The sequence below is a fragment of the Cydia strobilella genome, chromosome 1 (assembly GCF_947568885.1).
Source record: "Cydia strobilella chromosome 1, ilCydStro3.1, whole genome shotgun sequence".
NCBI lineage: Eukaryota > Metazoa > Arthropoda > Insecta > Lepidoptera > Tortricidae > Cydia > Cydia strobilella.
The window spans coordinates 9,079,859-9,098,258 of record NC_086041.1 but is presented as its reverse complement, the minus strand read 5'-3'; the positions used below and the strand labels follow the sequence as shown (position 1 = coordinate 9,098,258).

Here is an 18,400-nt window from a genome sequence, read left to right as displayed (position 1 = left end):
ATGGATGTAAGCCAGCCGGGATGATAAAGGACAGTGTATTGAGTAGTTTGATACAAAATGTGTTTCGTGCATTAAAACAAAGGTGTAAATAAAAAACACCACTCGCTCCGGTCAAGGTTAACCTTAACTTTAAAAAACACTAAATAATAACTCAACCAAAACATTTTATTTTATCATATCGACATTTGACACATTATGCCTCATACAATTTCTTGAACTAAACAATATGGTTACATATAATTATCCTAAATTATTAAACTAACATTTTCTAAATTTTTAATTGACTAGCATAGGAGCATTAGCATCATTACTTGACTTCTTTTTGAAAGCATTAATCAAAAAGTCATCAGCGAAAATCTTTCGATTTCCCTTGTAAAAGGCTTCTATTTCTACCAATGTCTTGTTTTCTGTTTCTGGTAGGTAGAAATATAGATACATACTACCAAGGAAGCCAAATATGGCATAAATTGTAAATGCCCCACTGAGATGAAATGCTGACTCTATGTTGTAGTTAGTCTTAGTTGCAACGAAGAGAATGACATAACTCAACGCTGCAGCCAAACCCGTCGCCATTCCGCGACTCCTGAAAACCAAATACAAATTAATTAATAAAGATTATTAATAGAAATTGTTTTTACATTTCCATTATCATTATTATGCTCTCCAAATAGGTAGAAGGTAAATTTTGTAATGTACGTTTGTGTTTACTTAATTTTTGCGACTCAGTTGTGTTAAGTTTTATGAAACTGGATTTTCTTATTAGGTATAGAAACAATTGTTCTGGAGCCAAATACCAAACACTACTAGTAAAATACGAATCTTAACTACTGCATATTTACAATCAAATAACAAATAATCATTATAATCAAATAGTAGCGCTAAATAGTATGAAATACATACCTGAATGGAAATACTTCAGAAAGCACCACCCAAGGTATTCCCAGACTTGTGAAGCACACTAGCATCATGAAGAGCACTACTGGGAGAGTGTCCGTCGCCTCGGGGAACGTGTGAGGTTCGTAGGAGAAGAGGTCTCGCGGCAGGTTTATCCCCGCGTATATGCTGATGAAGAGACTGCAAAGAGCTGTTGCCGACAGGGAGCCGATGACCAGCTTGCGTTTGCCAATTAATTTAACTATTACCGCTGATAGCAAGTTCATGACAATGAATACTGCGCCGACTAGAACCTGAAAATAAATGATATATTTGTCAATAACATACGCAGATAATTATTGAGTCAGAAATTCATAGAAGTAATTAACATTTTCTAAGGAAATGTTTTACAAAATGTAACCTATCCACTGTTTATTATTTTAGGGGCTACACACCCCAGTGTAGTATTAGACATATCAGTTTTGATTTAAAAATTAATTCGTAAATGAGGGATTCTACTTTAAGGTTTATGAAATCTTAAATAAAAAAAAATATTGGTTACAGTAGTAAGAGTAGCAACCAATAATTTAGAACTAGCATCCATAAGTGGATATACTAAAACTAAAAACTACAGTTATAAATATTATATTTAATTAGACTCACCACTATAGTTTTTGTCTCGTACTTCATCCCTAGGGCCTTGCAGAAATTAATCATATTCGGCCTGATTGGCATGAGTCCGCTAAACAGGTAGAATAAGAAATATGACATCACTAGGGCGAACGGTCTCATAGTCTCTTTCACAAGAAAAACGTGCTTGTATTTTAGTACAATCCTCTTAATGAGGGGCGCCGTCATGTGTTCGCATGGATGGGCAGTTTTGTCTTCTTTAAGGCATACGACACATTGGTGGATAGCGTCGTTGTATTTGAGGAGCTCGTCGAATTCTTCCTGGACATCTTCTGGCTTGCACCATCCTCGTAGCTGACAGAGCGACCGCAAGGCCTCTTTCTGCCTCCCCTTGGAAAGCAGCCATATCGGAGTCTCGGGTACCTAAAAATCAACAACATCCGAATTGTAATAAGTAAAGTTTTGTATTTACTGCTAATAGACATGGTGTTTTTTAAAGTCCGTTAATTTCAAGGGTGCATTCCTGAGCTTAAATTAAGTAACTTAATCAAAGAAACCGCTAACTAATTAACTATTGGATTATACTAGTGGCTCCGTGAGCTGTAGACCTCGCGAGCATAGCTGGAGAAGATGGATGTGTGCTGTACTGCCGACTAACCACAAAAAGTGATTGTGCACAATTTGCGAATTATCACCATCGTATCCAAAACTCAAACATTTTCTAAGACGTGTTGATATTTACGCATGCAACAAAAATATGACGTCTAATTCGAAATATATTTACACTCAACAGTAGAGACAGTCACACTTCATCAAAATTGTGTAAAGACTGCAAAATATAGCAATAATTGTATCGAAATCGATTAATGGACTGATAAGTAATCAATAAATAAACAGTGCAAATAGGGGTCACTTCAGCTCCGAATGCGTCGTTTCTAGCGCAGAATCAGCGCCATCTATGTCAGCAGCACGTAATGGCTACTTTCGTTGATACACTAATATCGAAACCATTCATAATATACCGCCACCGCGCCATAACACTTTTTCTTTAATATCGGTTTTCGATCCGAGCTACGGGTTTTTAAAGACGTGCGTGCACCTTACGTTTCACGTCAAAAAAGTTTGTCAAAAATGACCTTTTTCTCGCATCCTGTGGGTACCTATGTTTTTTCTAAAATCTGTAAACCCCAATCTTCATAAATTTGAAATCCATCTTCATTTCCAAAAATCTATTTAATATTAGAATTTGGTCACAAAATTTCACGAGAATCGGTTGAGAATTGCGACCTTGTAGAGGAGAACATCCGGACATACAAAAGCAAAATGCCCGAGTCAAACCGTAGACCTTCGCTACGCTTCGGTCAATTGACCATTTTGGAGATAATCAATGATTTATAACATTTAAAACTTTCGCGTTTTGAACGCATATTACATATCACATTTACAAACTGGTCTATCGCGAATTTATTTTGTTACCTTTATTTACCGACGTTTCGACACAGGTTTCACTGGTCGTGGTCGCGGCACTCGCGGCTAACTGACGTCCCAGCAAATCAATGATTTATTTTTATCCAGGGACCGGACAACCCTTTCCGCGATAAAACCCTTTCAATGGGTGACACTTAAACAAGGCTAACACATTGAAAGACTTTCCCTTTTGAACTGCAAGCCCATTCATACCCTTACCTTTGACTAACCCTTATCGAAAAGCTAACCAAAAATAAGGCTAGCTCCTAATAAGGGTTACCCTTATGTTTAAGCGCTTTTTATAAAGGTTTCCCTTTGCGTGAAAGAGACAGGATTAGTATATATCTACGGTAGTGTATGAAAAGGAAAGAAAATACGTGCCTAGTCAAAGAACGCCGCCGTCGCCGCCGACGATCGCTCGGATTCGGAGTAATGTGTGCTTTATGAACAAGGTAGACGATTTAAATTAGCACGCTTATATGCTAAAATGGAAGCCCTTTATAAGGCTAACCCTTATAAGCAATATGTAAGGTGTTGGTGAGCGGATGATAAGGGTTTTGTAAGGGTATTTGGGCTACCGATTACTCAAATGTGGTAGCTTTATATAAGAGTTTTTAAAAGCAAAACAAAGGGTTTCGTCTGGCAAAGGGTATGGTGAGTTAAGCCTTATGCAATACCCTTATAAAACCCCGATAAGGGATAGCGGGCCGGTCCCTGTTTTTATCTGATAAGGCCCCTACGAGTGTGTACACTTGCTTTAAGGCCTGTTTACGTTATTACATTGTATAGTTTGTAAGTAAAAAATAATTTGTTTTGTTGTTTTTAAAGTAACTCCTAGCAAAAGTTTCGTGTAAAACGTGCGAAGATATTTCGAAGGCCTGTTTACATTATTACATTGTATAGTTTGTAAGTAAAAAATAATTTGTTTTGTTGTTTTTAAAGTAACTCCTAGCAAAAGTTTCATGTAAAACGTGCGAAGATATTTCGGAGACGCCACCTCATATCCGCGAATTCCGCCAGAGAACAACTATGCCCCAATGTCGGCTGTAATATGAAGTTAGTGAATATATCATAGAAAGTTTCGTGTGATTCTACTATGAAACTCACTTCGTTCGTTTCATCAAAGATAGATATAACTCCGTAATAGATGGATACAGTCTAAGGAAAAACCGTGCCTCGAAAATCAAGAAAATTTGATTCTCGATCAGATGGCGCCACTTCCTTTGGCCTACTCTCGGATAGATAGCGCTAACGGTTTCGTTTGTTATTAACAATTTTAACGCATATCAGTGAAAGAGCATGGGTCAAAATCATAAAAAATAATTATTGCAAATAAAAAAAATCATTTATCCATATATAATAAATACATTTTATCGTATTTTATACATCTTCATTTTTAATTTTAATTGTGTGTCGATAGATGGTAGTGAATTTAATGTGGTTACAAAATTTACTATGACAGTACCGCTCTATCCTCTTAGGTTTCATAATCCCACACTCGAGTTTTAGTGCCTTTCATTATGTAGCAGTCACATAAACTACTATTATAGAAAAAATAAATAAATTTACTATACCATTCAATTTTTCTTAAATGTACATAGCCATACCCGAAGTTAACGGAGTTAAAAAAAACACCGTGTATACCCTATACGAGTCGTATAGAAAGAAAATCGTATTTTCTTTTGCAATGTATATCTTATCGTCTGAATTTGTATAAAGGCAGGCGCCAATTAGGCTGATTATAAGTAGAAAACCAAAAGTTTGGCTAATGCTAATAATAATAAAGGGCCTATTATTGCGATGTTGGCTTTAGCCCCCGCACGCCTCCCAAAGGTCCGGGACCCCATGGTCCCGAGATATGGTTAGGTAAGACATTCAAATAATAATAAGCAGGCATCGTAAACTGCGAGCAAAATCCATTGTAGTACTAGGGTAGTTGTCAAGTCAAAGTACCTCATTTCAATGGATTTCTCTCGCAGTTTACGATGCCTGATAATAAGTACCTAATGTACTCTGGCAAACCACTTTGTCTGTAGAAAAAGGTGGTAAATTCAAATTTTCTCTGGGAAGGCAACCCCTCGCGCCTACTATACATTTTTTTTTAATTTGCCTCCATTTTCTACTGACGGAAATAGCTTGTCAAACTATAAATCCTTTATTTCAGACTGTTGTCCATAGAGTTAGTATTACACGAACATACAACTACATAATGTAAGTAATGTATGAAGCCAATGTCAAAAAGAAAGATCCGAACCTAAATCTCCATGACGTACTACCTGACCTGATAGGTGAGAGTAGCTTTCAGTGCGATTTAATAATAGACAACGTTTAAGATGTAGCATGTAAGATGCCAGGTGGTCGGTAAATAGTAAATGATGAAGTTACATAAAATAATGTGACAAATACCTTAGTGGGTTTTGTTATATTCGAGCTTAAGAAAAATAACTTAGACGTGACGTGCATAGGGATAAATTCGAATGCGGAATAATTCTGAAAATTAAAAATATCTACTAAGCTAGAAGCAATTATGTCTACTGTACTGTAGCAACAGGAAGCAAGATGTGTGGGTAAATGTTGCAGTTGCCAAAGTTTGCCAAAGTGCTTCTGGTTTAGTAGAATTAGAAATATTCAAAACTATCCGTATTCGAAGTGACCCCAATACACCTTACTACTTTTACTATCATAGTTAGTAAATTCCTAATAGTGTAATGCAATGTGACACTGAGTTATTTACGTGATTGATTAATAAATCAAGGTAATCAGACGAGGTTGGTTGTAATTTTATCGCCTGTTCACTATGCCTGTCACTTTCGCACTTACATACTTGTTAGAACGTGACAGGTATGGTGACAGGCGATAAAAATGCGACCATGCTCAGCCTGCAGCTGATTAATGCCGTTGCTCTTAATAAGTAATATCACGCGCATCTTCAAGTTAAACACGACGTTTTTGAGTAAGTACATAATAGGATAAACATCTTAGTTTTTTGTAAAATTTCTCTTTCTCTTATAAAAAAACCGGCCAAGTGCAAGTCGGATTCGCGCACGAAGGGTTACGTACAATTACGAAAAAACTGCAAAAAAATCACGTTTGTTTATTTTATTCTGTTTTTAATATTTGTTGTTACAGCGGCAACAGAAATACATCATCTGTAAAAATTTCAACTGTCTAGCTATCACGGTACATGAGATACAGTCTGGTGACAGACGGACAGACAGACAGACAGACGAACGGACATCGGAGTCTTAGTAATAGGGTCCCGTTTTTAACCTTTTGGTAAACGGAAACGGAACCCTAAAAAAGTATTTATATTATTTTTGTTTTACGTTGTTAAAAAAAGTTGTATATGAATTATACGTATATATAATTAGAAAATTTTCTGCAGAAATAAGTATGTAGTTCATTTCTAAACTTTCCCGCATAGTCTCTCTAGTACCTGATGTAGAACCTCGTGCTTGCTTCTGCAAAGTAGAGTAGCATTGTGCTCAGAAGGTAGGACAGAAACATGCCGGTCGATGTAAAGCTGTTGTCAACGTTGTCTGGATTATCCTTTTTTTTTGTATGGCTATAATAAATCAAGGTAATCAGACGAGGTCAGCGGTGGCAGCATGGTTGTAATTTTATCGCCTGTTCACTATGCCTGTCACTTTCGCACTTACATACTTGTTAGAACGTGACAGGTATGGTGACAGGCGATAAAAATGCGACCGTGCTCAGGCATACGAAAAAAAAAAGAAAGGATTATCCTTACTGACTTCTACAGTATACGTAGAAACAGCACGACCAGCGTGGTTGTTAGTGGTATTACAAGCGACACGAGCGCCGCCTGCCGCCACCGCAGCACCGTACCAAGCAAGTAGGACAGGAATATACCGGTCAATATGACTGACTGACTGACGAGACACTGTATTTACAGTATACTTACAAACAGCACGACCAGCATGGTGGTAAGTGGTACAGCGAGCGACACGAGCGCCGCCTGCCGCCACGGCAGCACTGTACCAAGGAGGTAGGACAGAAACATGCCGGTCGACGTGAAACTGTTGGTCAGCGTCGTCAGGATCCCCCTTACTGACGAGTCGCTGCAAATATAAAATGTTTATGTTGAAATGGCTCCTGGAATATAATTTCGTATGACAAAAAAGTGCTCCTAAACACAAGTTATATTTAGTACTTGGCGTGTCGAACACCACTATTAAATAGGTACGTGAATGATACACGCGTAAATGAATGGCAAAAAAATCAAAAAGCGACAAGCAAGCGGCTTTTTAGAAAAAGATATATGTATTTGTCTCTCACCTAACTTCACCGACGTATGTAATGGACGGAGCTTCCATGATGCCCGTACCGATGCCCAACAACGCATTCGCAATAAACAACGAGGGCACATCCCAGGCGTAGTACATGAGCAGCCACGCGACAAGGTGAGGTATGTTAACCAGGAATAGGGCCTTTTTTCGTCCGAAATGGTCCAGGAGCGGTCCGGAGAATATACTACCGAGCGGCTGGCAGAGGAATGCCATTCCACCTGAAAGATTTAGAATAATATGCATTTAAGATATTTTTACTTAAAGTTTAGAGTATATTTCACAAGGCAACTAAAATTTGTCGTCACGTGCAGCACAAGTAGTGTAGTGTAAGTAGACAAAATACGGTGTTATTGTTTATTGTCTCCTTGGTTTCATTCGTAACGTTTTTTGCACTCATCGGAATCGGAACGGAATTGGAAAGGAAAACTGTTCATTTTCAGTATCATTAGGGTATTGCAAACAAGCTAGATCAAGTATTTATTTACACAGACTACACAGACACCGCATTATGAAACGTTTACACAGAGCACGATGCAGTGATTAAGCCAGCGCGGGGTCTGTAGCAAATTCTATCATGGGGCCCATGGATTGTTTTAAATTTTTCGGACGAAGTGAATGAAGTGAAACGTAGGTTTTTTACAGCCACAATGCGTAGGTGCGCGGGGACGCCAAGCGGACGGGGCCCGTGGCATTTGCTACTTTTGCCACGTGCCTAATCCGCCACTGGCACGAGGTCACCACAAGTTTACCTACGTACCTACTTGTAAATTGCTACGATTCGAGCAGCAAAACTGAGTCATATTCTACAACATTGTATAGGTATGTACCTACTATAACAACCCAGGTTAACCCTACCACCAAACCTTAATTCTCGTATTGTACAGTCGCCATCAGATATACCGGAGCGGCCAAGGTGCTCACAAATATATGAACACGCCTCTATTGTTAAGGCGTTAAGCGCGTGTTCAGTTATATTTGAGCACCTTGGCCGCTCCGATATATCTGATGGCGACTGTACATATTTTTTAAATTACATGAGTAGGGCGCAACTGAAATAAGCGATCGCACTCCCATACTAAATTTGTATAGGAACGCTTATGTGAGGTGACCTCGATTGTCTTATGTGGTACATCTAGTGTTGAGGAGGTCTGTGAGCATTTACCATCAATACGATCAGGACATAAAATACAATAGACTTTACTCACAATCCGAGAGTGCAAATCTTACGTAGCAAAAATATTTCTCAGTTATCAATTAAAAGAGTATTGACCTATAGGCCACGGGCACGGGCAGTCAGTGCTCCAGACAATAACTTTATCTTTTTACTTAACTGTCACACTCTGTCACTAATTATTATAAATTGTATGTAAACAAGTAGAAAAGCAATACCTACCTACATGTCCCCAATTATTAGGTAAATAAGGGCCAGTGGCACCCATCGCATTTGACAAACTGATCAACGTCACTGAACAGTGAACTATGAAACTTCCCATACAAAAAATAGTGAACGTTTTGACGATAACAAACGGTTTGGTGAAACCGACCCTAAATAGTGTTTGATCATTGAAAGTGTAGGATTTTGTAAGAACATGTGAGAAAAGTTACTACCTAATTATCTTCTTAGGTGTAATTTGAACTAAATATATTTGTCAAGGTTTGAAATCATATTAACTTCTCTGTGGCGCTTACAGTAGCGTTTGGTTTCATTAGATATTCGAGGTCTGGTCCGAACCAGGCCAAGCGTAGAAGACACTGACATGGCTTCTCTGCCGGAAGCGAACTGACACCCAAGAATACCTACTGTGCGCACTCAAACATAATATTGGACTCAAGTTACCTAATCAATGGATAATCTGGATTAGTTTGCGGTTCACTTTTTGTTTGCGTTAGGTGATAATTTTGTCGATCGCTGTAATTATTGTAACAGGTTCTTTGCTTCAAAACTAATAGCTCCCGCTTAGCCTATTCTGACAGAATAGTAATTACGAAACCCTACATTGAGCGTGGCCCGACATGCTCTTGGCCGATTTATAGGTGGAGTAGAAGTAGAGTCTTACCAAACCATGAGGCTTGTTTCTCGTTGATAGAGAGCCCCTCCTTGGCGTCCAGTACTTCTGGCAGCACCATTGTCACGAAGCTGATAGACATGCCGAGCCCCACCAGTAGCAGATCCAGCGCCAGGCATGCTAAAACCTGGAATACAAATACGAGTATATTTTTAATAAACCACGCCACGTTCGCGGACTTACACTTCCCTGCTAATACTAGCCTGCCTGGATGGCACCCTTTTTCGTGGTGCCATCCAGGATAAAAGTATCCTGAGTACCTATATATCTTATTACAAGTTTAATCTCGTCAGTAACCAGTGTGCTAAGATCCAAATCCAATGAGCTGTTTTGCATGACTAAGCAACAAACAAATTAATTTAATATCCGGCGCGTAAAACATAAAAATACAAATTTTAAAGTTTATAGCCAATACATTTAAATGCTTTTAGAGCGAAAAAATTGCCAATTCTGCATGGCTTGCTCCATATTCTTCTTGAGCGATGTACCTAAACCATTGTTTAAATAAAAAGGTGGCATTCATTGTTTTTTGAAGCGTAATTGAAAGAGTTTAAAGACCGATGACCGATTCATTGGTGATTAACTCATTAATATCATAATTCATCTACGACATATAAGGGCGATGAGCTCAATGAGGTAATGTTAAACTTTCTCTTCGGCTCTGATGAACCTATTAACAGTGAATGTTTCATTGTGATTAAATTACAAAACAATTGGTATGCATCAAACAGAAAACCGATTAATATATCAGAGGTCAATTAATAGACCCAAGGCAATGGACAGACTCGCGACCGGTTCGCCAACTGGTTGTCAGATCAAGGGCTTCTTTGCCCTAATTAGGGAAGTTACAAATACATAAACCAACAATTTAATAGGTAAAGGGAAACTTACTTAAATGAATGAATTATTTATTTACTTATTTTTTATTTGTTTACGGAAGCATGTGTGACAAGTCTGAAATAATTATTCTTGTAGTTTTGCGTATGTTATACGCATCGCTTTATATTAGTTTTGTAAGTACAATGCAGTAGGTACTTACCTATTTTGTTTTTCTTTGTCTAGATGCTACTATGGTTAAATATATATAATGAAATACTTTTAAGAGCAATACAAATTTAATATGATGTCTAAATACGTCGCATTTTTGTAGAATATACATTTTAGATTTATGTATTTCATACGTAAGGGCCTACGAACGGTTAGTGACTAAAGCAGCGTCCATTAGTTCCTAGGGCGTTAAGCGCGGGCAGCGATTGATTTGATGGACGCTTTTGTAATTGATTTTCAATATAACTACAAACTTTTTACTACCTATTCAATTACCGATTTTAAAACTAGTTAGGTTGACAACATTTACATATTTGGTTAATGACCCAGTGAATGCGTTTAATTTTTACAAATCTGTTATATGGTGGTCTCCGTACTTATCTTAACATTTGTCTCTAGACTCTTTGGTAAAACCTAGTCATTCGGATGATGTTACAAGAGATGCAACCCATTCAGCGCTAATCACGACACGTTGTCGTTTTGCCTCTACGAAGCATTTCCGCTACACACCGGGAAACTCATGTTATCGGCTACGACGTAGCGCTATGACCGTAACTCGGCAGAGGGAGTGCTCCCGGTACTGGTTTTCTATATAAATACAGTACCGGAACCGGGAATTCCTGGTTCTCGCCATACAAACTCAGTACCGGGAGCATTCCCAGAATAAGTGACTAATGTAATTTTTAATTTTCTTGCTTTTTTATTTACCTGATATTGAAATTATATTACTGATGTCCTACGTTTCTCTCGTTTTTATTTCTGATAGTAGAAGTCTGGTTTGTTATCAATATGCTATAGCACGAGAGTTAAGTCGCTTTGAAGGTAAAACTAATGTTTTATTAGGCAAGAGTGTTAGGCATCATCTGTCAATACACTGCTAAATTGAACGGAATTGATGGAGCATTGACCTCTGGACCTTCTACCATTTCACATCTATAAATGGCCTTTGTAGATTGTACTATTAACCCATTTATGCCCATTAGACAAATAATGATAAGTGGAGGAAATACGTCTCTGGAGGCTGATATAACAGCTTTCGGATGGATGCAATCACGATGCAAGCAATGTACCTACAATAATCTTGTCTTGATTATGTGTACACCAGGTTTAATAACGTCTTAAGATAGATAAATATATCTACCTAACTCCGTGTAAGATAATGAAAAAAGGTGCCTCGGGGGTGGGTGGAGTTGCTGAACTAATGTTGGTCAGTTTGAGGAGTACAGCCACACCTTAATTTATTGCTCCTGTTACAGGAAACACCCGGTATATATATGCATATTTTGGTATTTTTATACATTTTCATTTTTAGTTTTACTAAGGCAACAACAACAAAACAAAAACAACAACAACACAACAAAACAAAACACGAAACAACAACAAACAAAACAAATAACAAACAAAACAAGGTTTATTGGCTACCTGCTTTGACCTGAACTTTTTTATTTAAAAACATTTTCCCGTGACGTAATGGAAAAAACGCCAAATTTCGTTATTACAAATAAATTATGTTAAATTCAGGCTTTTGAATCTCTTAAACAAATTAATAACCAATACAAATATTGTTTTTGCACCTTTTTTGCAGTTGATGGTAGGTAACGTACCAAACGCCTTTTAGGAAAATGTAAAATAACTTACGATAATTCTTATAAATTAGGCTGAATTGAATCTGGAATTATACCTGCTGCGTATGGTATTAAACTAGTTTAGTCGGAAAATATTTATATATGTTGTAGGAAACCATTGATGGTCTATTGATAAGTTTAAAATGTTTAAATATTCAATAGAATAAATTACCCACCAAAACTTTACAGCATACAGCAAATTATAACGCAAACTCAAAGCTATAAAACTGACGAATCTTGTTCATTACATCAACATTAGTTTAAAAAAATTAACCGTACAAGTTATTCGAGCGATAATTCCACATTGTATTCAGGTCAGGTTCACAAGCGGTTTTGTATTTTCCCTGAAATATTAATAATTAACATTTAATTTAACCAATATAATCCATTTACAAACAATAATTAAAACTAATAATCTAAAACTAATAAACTAAAGGTCTAATATGCGCCTCCACCCTGCATCGTACCCGGCTCAAAAGTCCCCATGATGCCTGCAGCATTCCCTCGCTGCACTGCAATTGAGATCTGTTGAACCAGGTACGATCCAGAGCGGGGGTCGCAGCCCCTCTCCCGTAGACGCCTCCCCAGTTCACCAATCAGACGCCGAGCCTCAGAGCCCCAGGGCCCCGCGGTTTCTATTGCCACCGGCACGAAGTCATAGCTTGATTCCAGGGCGGAGTATTTGGTGTGCTTTAGCTTAGCGGCGGATTCCGCCGCCGAGCCAGCACACCGTGAGGTTTGCCTCAGGTGGGACGCGGCAAAGGTGCTTACACAAGTCGCGTCCCACAAGAGACAACGCCCCCCCCGCCATGGAATCAAGGTCAGTCCGTCCGGCCTTTTCCCGTCCGTACGGCTCAAGCCAGGGGGCTCCAATATGCATGGCACGCTAGCCGACACCATTGCCCTTCGTATTAACTCGTTGATGGATTGGTGCCTAGGAAATCGCCCCGCGCACCTTTGGCAGCTCAAACCATGGTGTCCGTTGGCTTCTACCATTGCTCCGCATCTGCAGCGATGAGCCTCGCACACACTGGTCCCCAATCGGAGTGCCACTGCTATTCTTAAGGAGTCGTTATCTAGCAATGTACCAAGCTGGGGTGAGGGCAGTGCATGCATCCAGGCCCCTGACTCTGGCTGTGCAAGAGCTTTAAGGCGCGCGAGATCGACACCCGAGGCGCCAGAAATCAACGAGTTATACACACCTCTGCTCCAGATGTCGTCCCATTGTCTTTGTACGGCGGGGTCGTCAGGCCGTGCGTCGCCCGGCGTAGATGTGGACCACTTTGCCATGGCTTCTGAGATAAATGGAACCGGGGAGTTGCCACCATTAAGAGCTAATATTCGAGTGACAAGATCCACAGTTCCATTCACAGATGCTAAAAAGGCAATGAGTCCTATGTCTTCGACGCGACGAATTCCAAGGCCGCCATATCGTATGGGAAGGGTCGCCTGGATCCACTGTATGTCGGTTAGATCGACGTTTAGAATGAGTTGTAGGGTCGACTTCAACTCTTGATCTATTTCTTTTGCTGTTTCAGGGAATAGCCATGAGGGAGATGTCCTTAAGATGTAGGTCATCCGGGGTGTGGCGAAGCAATGACGTAGTAGTGTCATAGACACGTGAGATGAAAGATTGGTCAAGTGGTTCCGAGCTGCCACAAGAGCATCCTTTTTAGTTCGAAGGGCGGCACGAACACCCTCGGGGAAGATGGGCGCACCTAATAGAGAGAGAGCTGCTTTGTCAACTCTTTTGATTCCCGGCAAGAATGATTGCAGAGCCAAAGAGGAGGATTCAGACATTGACCCACAGGAGAAGAGCTCGCACTTCGTGGGATTTACTTCTAGCCCAAGTTCTTTGAAAGCGGGTATGAGGTTCTTCAGGTCTTCGATTATTGCCTCGGGTCTTCCGCCGATGACTCCGTCGTCAAGGTACCATACATTGAGCGGAGAATTTAATGTAATGATGGACTTATGTATGGCCAAGCAAAAGAGCAGAGGCCCTAAAGGATCGCCCTGTTGGGCTCCGATTTGGGACAACACTGTATTATCTTTAAAGTAAAGATTAGTGGCATCAGAATAGCACTGATATAAAAAAGGGTAGAGACGTGGTGCCAGGTCGAGGACCTCCTTTAATATGCTGTCTCTTTCGACACAGTTGAATGCGTTTTTAAGGTCAATTTTGATGAGTGCGTTGTCTGTGTTTTCATTTTTTAAAACAAAAGACCGAGTGGCATGAATTGCTGCCTCACAACCTCTAGCTGTCCCAAATCCAATCTGCTTTGGCTGCAGGTATTTTGATATATCATCCCTGACAGCGTAACAGCACAATTTGGCAGTGAGACGTCGGATAACAGTACCCACCGCTATGGGCCTTATGCCACCATCCTTCTTTAATAACGCACATAAATTTGCGCCATATAGGTAGGGCCTTACTTGGAGGTTAAGCATACCCTTTAATAAGAAATTGCACATGTCGGTTAAGGACTCTAATAATCTAATTCCATTATTACCCGCAGATTGTGAAGTGAGTTCTTTGAGATGTTGTGGGCGCAAACCGTCTAATCCAGCTGCGGAGCCATTATAGAAAGAGTTCAGCGCTTTGGATACGTCAGCTACGGTCACCGATAGAAAGGCGCTATTACGGTTTGGTTCAGGAGGTAAATGAAGTTGTCTTGAGGGTGAGGGATGCTTTTCATGTAGTGTGGTAAGTGTGGCCTCATTTGAAGGGGCTAGTGCAGAGTCGGACAGAAGTATACGGACTGCGCCCCTGAAATCACCGTCATGGACTTTAGTTTCAATAGTTCTGTATTTCGGGCGTAATTTATGGTTTATGCATTCAGGGAAATATATGATTGAATTGATTGAACTGTTGATACTGTTGATAGTCACGATATTTTCCTTTACTTTGGTTGTCAAAGATTTGCTTCCCTCGCTCTCAGGTACTCTTAGGGCTGAGAATGAAAATGAGAGAAAGGAAAACCAATCTTCAACACAGTTTGTACGTAAACAGTTGCCTATTATATCGCAAAGCTTACCAGCGGCAAGGTTCCTGGCTCCCTTGGGTATATGTTTCAGTACACGCACATTAGCTTTTAGGGCAGGTAAATCTTCTAATTTTGAAGTTGGATCAGGGGTAGTTGCCGAGATCGTTGCTCCTACGGGGTTTACTATCAAGTTGGGATTGGGACATACAGACGGCCTGTTCTCGATGGCCAAGTCAGCGTGGACACGGCTGATGTGGATGTTCAGACCTTTTTGTCCCTTAAATTGGCGGCTTTGGGGGCAGTAAGGGCAATCGGTCGGGATTGGTGCAGGCGTCGGGTTAGGGGCGGCATTTAAAAGGTTTTGTACAGGTGGCATATAAAAGTTATTGTAAATATAGTAGATACCTAAAATTATAATTATTATTAACGATAATAAAAACACACGGCAGTCACTGTACACAATAAGCGTCATTCATGTATGATGAAGCGCGGCTGGGAAACAGTCTGGTTAGTCAACTTACGCGGTTGCATGCAAAAAGCAAGGTAGTATGTTAATGCGGTGTATTACCACTAGAGGGGAAACACCATAATTGTAGATCACAGTATCTTCGCAAATGCTATGATATCATTATCTTATTTGCATTAAAATCTGTCGTCCATGCTTTGTTTTTCTTTTTGTACTTCTGATGGAATAACATTGCACCAGGTGGAAGCTATCTTCCTCGGAACTGTCACCATATCAACTAGACCATACTGCACTCCGTAATTACGAACCATAATTGTAGATGAAACCACAGTATCTTCGCAAATGCTATGATATCATTATCGTATTTGCATTGAAATCTGTCGTCCATGCTTTGTTTTTCTTTTTGTACTTCTGATGGAACAACATTGTACCTGGTGGAAGCTATCTTCCTCGGAGCTATCACCATATCAATACTAGACCATACTGCACTCCGTAATTACGAACCACAAATCACTCAATAGTGATTGATGATGATGACACCATTCATCGCCACCATATAACCACTAATAGCTGTAGTACTTTAAAGAATCACTGAAGATCGAAACGTTGCTATCCATGACGTTCTTTTATGAAAATATGCACACAATAAACTGTTAAAATCTCATTTGAATTCAATAAATAAATATTTACGGAAAATTATCTGACTGCAGTTTTTGACATGACATTGACATCCTTTAAAAAATAAGTTCGCCACAACTATAGGTCAGGCTAAGTAAGTATCTAATTAGAGGGCTCGCTATGAACGGCTACAAACTAGAACTAGGAATCATGTAAAATATTTTATTTAAAATATTTTGTGTTGTGTTTTTTACACTGTAGAAAAAAAACACGATCAAACTTTTATTAAATTTAACATAATTTAGAAAAAGAGGGGCCACTTTCTTCTTTTTATGGTACGTAGGAAATAATGTTCATTTACATTACGTACTTGTTCAATAAATTCATAACCTTCTATATTAACAATATTGTAAGGAATGTTTAAAAAATACTAATATCAAAGAGAATAGAGTGTATAAAGGGTTATTAACGTTATTGTCATAGTAAATTTTGTAGTCACAGTAAAAGTACTGCCAGCTGCCACATGATTAAAACTAAACATAAAAATAAATATCAAACAATGTATATATGGATAAAGGATTTTGTTATTTTTTATTTTTTTTATAACACCATATGACTTTGACCCATGTTCTTTCACTGATAAGTGTTAAAATTGTTAAATTTCAAACGGTGTCCCCAACGCCATCTACACGAGTATAGGTCAAAGGTATGGCGCCATCTGTTTGAGCATAAATTTTTTTTGATTTTCCAGGGCCCGTTTTTTTCTTAGACTACTCATCTTATACGGAGTTACATAATATATCTTTGCAAATATCAACGAAACTGATTTTGAAGACGATCGGTTACCTATCGACACCCTCCCTGGCTAAAGTGCCGTCAATGCCTGCTTTTTTGCTTTATTATTTTTATTTTCTTTGCAGAAACGGAACCATACATTATGCGTGCTACACGTACTTGGTAGATTATGATTTCATTTTCCATCCCTTCATATTAGATGTGCAAAAATGCAAAGCGTTTTATCCACGATCATCGTGTTACGTAAACCCACGCAATTTAATAGAATAATAGGTATTTATTTTTGCATAATATAAAACATTTTAAATTATGCAAATATAAATATTTAACATCTACACATACACACCTGTGAGGCGACAACTCTCGTCCTGCTGATCGGAGCTTTGTTTTCCCTTATCTGTGTTTGTGTCATTTTTTTCGCTGTGCCACACACGACACTTCACACCAAATCTTGCACACTTTTAACAACGTCTAACTTATTCTATGTGCAACTAAACAACATATACTAAACATAATACTTTATTGCACACTCGACAAGTTTACCGAACAATTACAATAATCTAGGCTGTATTTGCAATACTTAACAAACTTAAGGCGGGCGCTTCTGACACTTTTAAAAATACTTATGTCATTAATTTAAACATGCGTTGTCTTATTAATAATGATTTTTTATCGAGCATCTTTGTGGTTCTCGGTCAAACCTGTTAAATTATTTTATAACTATTGGTCCATAAATTAATTCCGTATTTAAATGGTAGCTATACCCGTCTGCGACGTGCGATCGGAAAGTTTCTACTGTAGTTTTTTTAGCTTTTAAGATTTTTATTATTGAATGTATATGTTAGTTTGTAAGGTTTGTAAAGTATCTATGGGCCTTAGTCGCCTGATAATAATAAAGGCGCAAATACGGGAGTCTCGACACCAACAACTTCGTTTCGAGACTCTTGGTCCGTGGGGCCCCGCAGCACAGGGCCTATACCGGCAATTGGCGAAACGGCTGGTGAATGGGATCGGGGATAAGAGAGCTGGCAGCTTCCTCGCCCAACGCTTGAGCATAGCGATCCAGCGAAAAAATGCTGCCAGCATCCTCGGCACCATGCCACGGGGGCCCATTTTAGATTTAGATTTTTAGTTTTATAGTAGTTTTAGTTTAGTTAATTGTAGTTTATTTGTAGACTTATAATTATTTACCTACATGTTTTTTTAATAAATAAAAAGATTCTGATACTAAAAGCTGTAGATTGTATACAAAATATTACTTTTATGAAGTCCCTTTAACCGAAGTAGGTATTAGGCCTACCTACAGGCAGCGTAAGAGCTATTATATATTCTGTGCCTACAGCAAGGGATTAGTTATCTAAAGCAAAGTAAAAAATGCGTTGTTATTCTAGTGCGTAAATATTAGTTATCAAAATAAACTAGGTAGGAAAATGTATCTAATCTGTCTAGACTTTACGATAGATATGAAAGCTGATTATTCTGGGAGTTTACAATTTTAATATTGTTATGGCGTTATTCA

The 18,400-nt window shown here is 38.8% G+C and overlaps 1 protein-coding gene across 1 annotated transcript; it reads right to left on the bottom strand.

Moving 5' to 3' along the window:
• Positions 1-17,360, bottom strand: LOC134740609 (facilitated trehalose transporter Tret1-like). Its single transcript, XM_063673144.1, has 7 exons — positions 17,228-17,360; positions 9,338-9,473; positions 7,270-7,498; positions 6,896-7,052; positions 1,537-1,926; positions 901-1,187; positions 1-583 (listed from the first exon to the last, which is right to left on the bottom strand). The coding sequence occupies exons 1-7, from the start codon at positions 17,291-17,293 to the stop codon at positions 277-279; spliced, it is 1,572 nt and encodes a 523-aa protein (XP_063529214.1). The 5' UTR covers positions 17,294-17,360; the 3' UTR covers positions 1-276.
• Between the last annotated feature and the right edge of the window lie 1,040 nt (positions 17,361-18,400).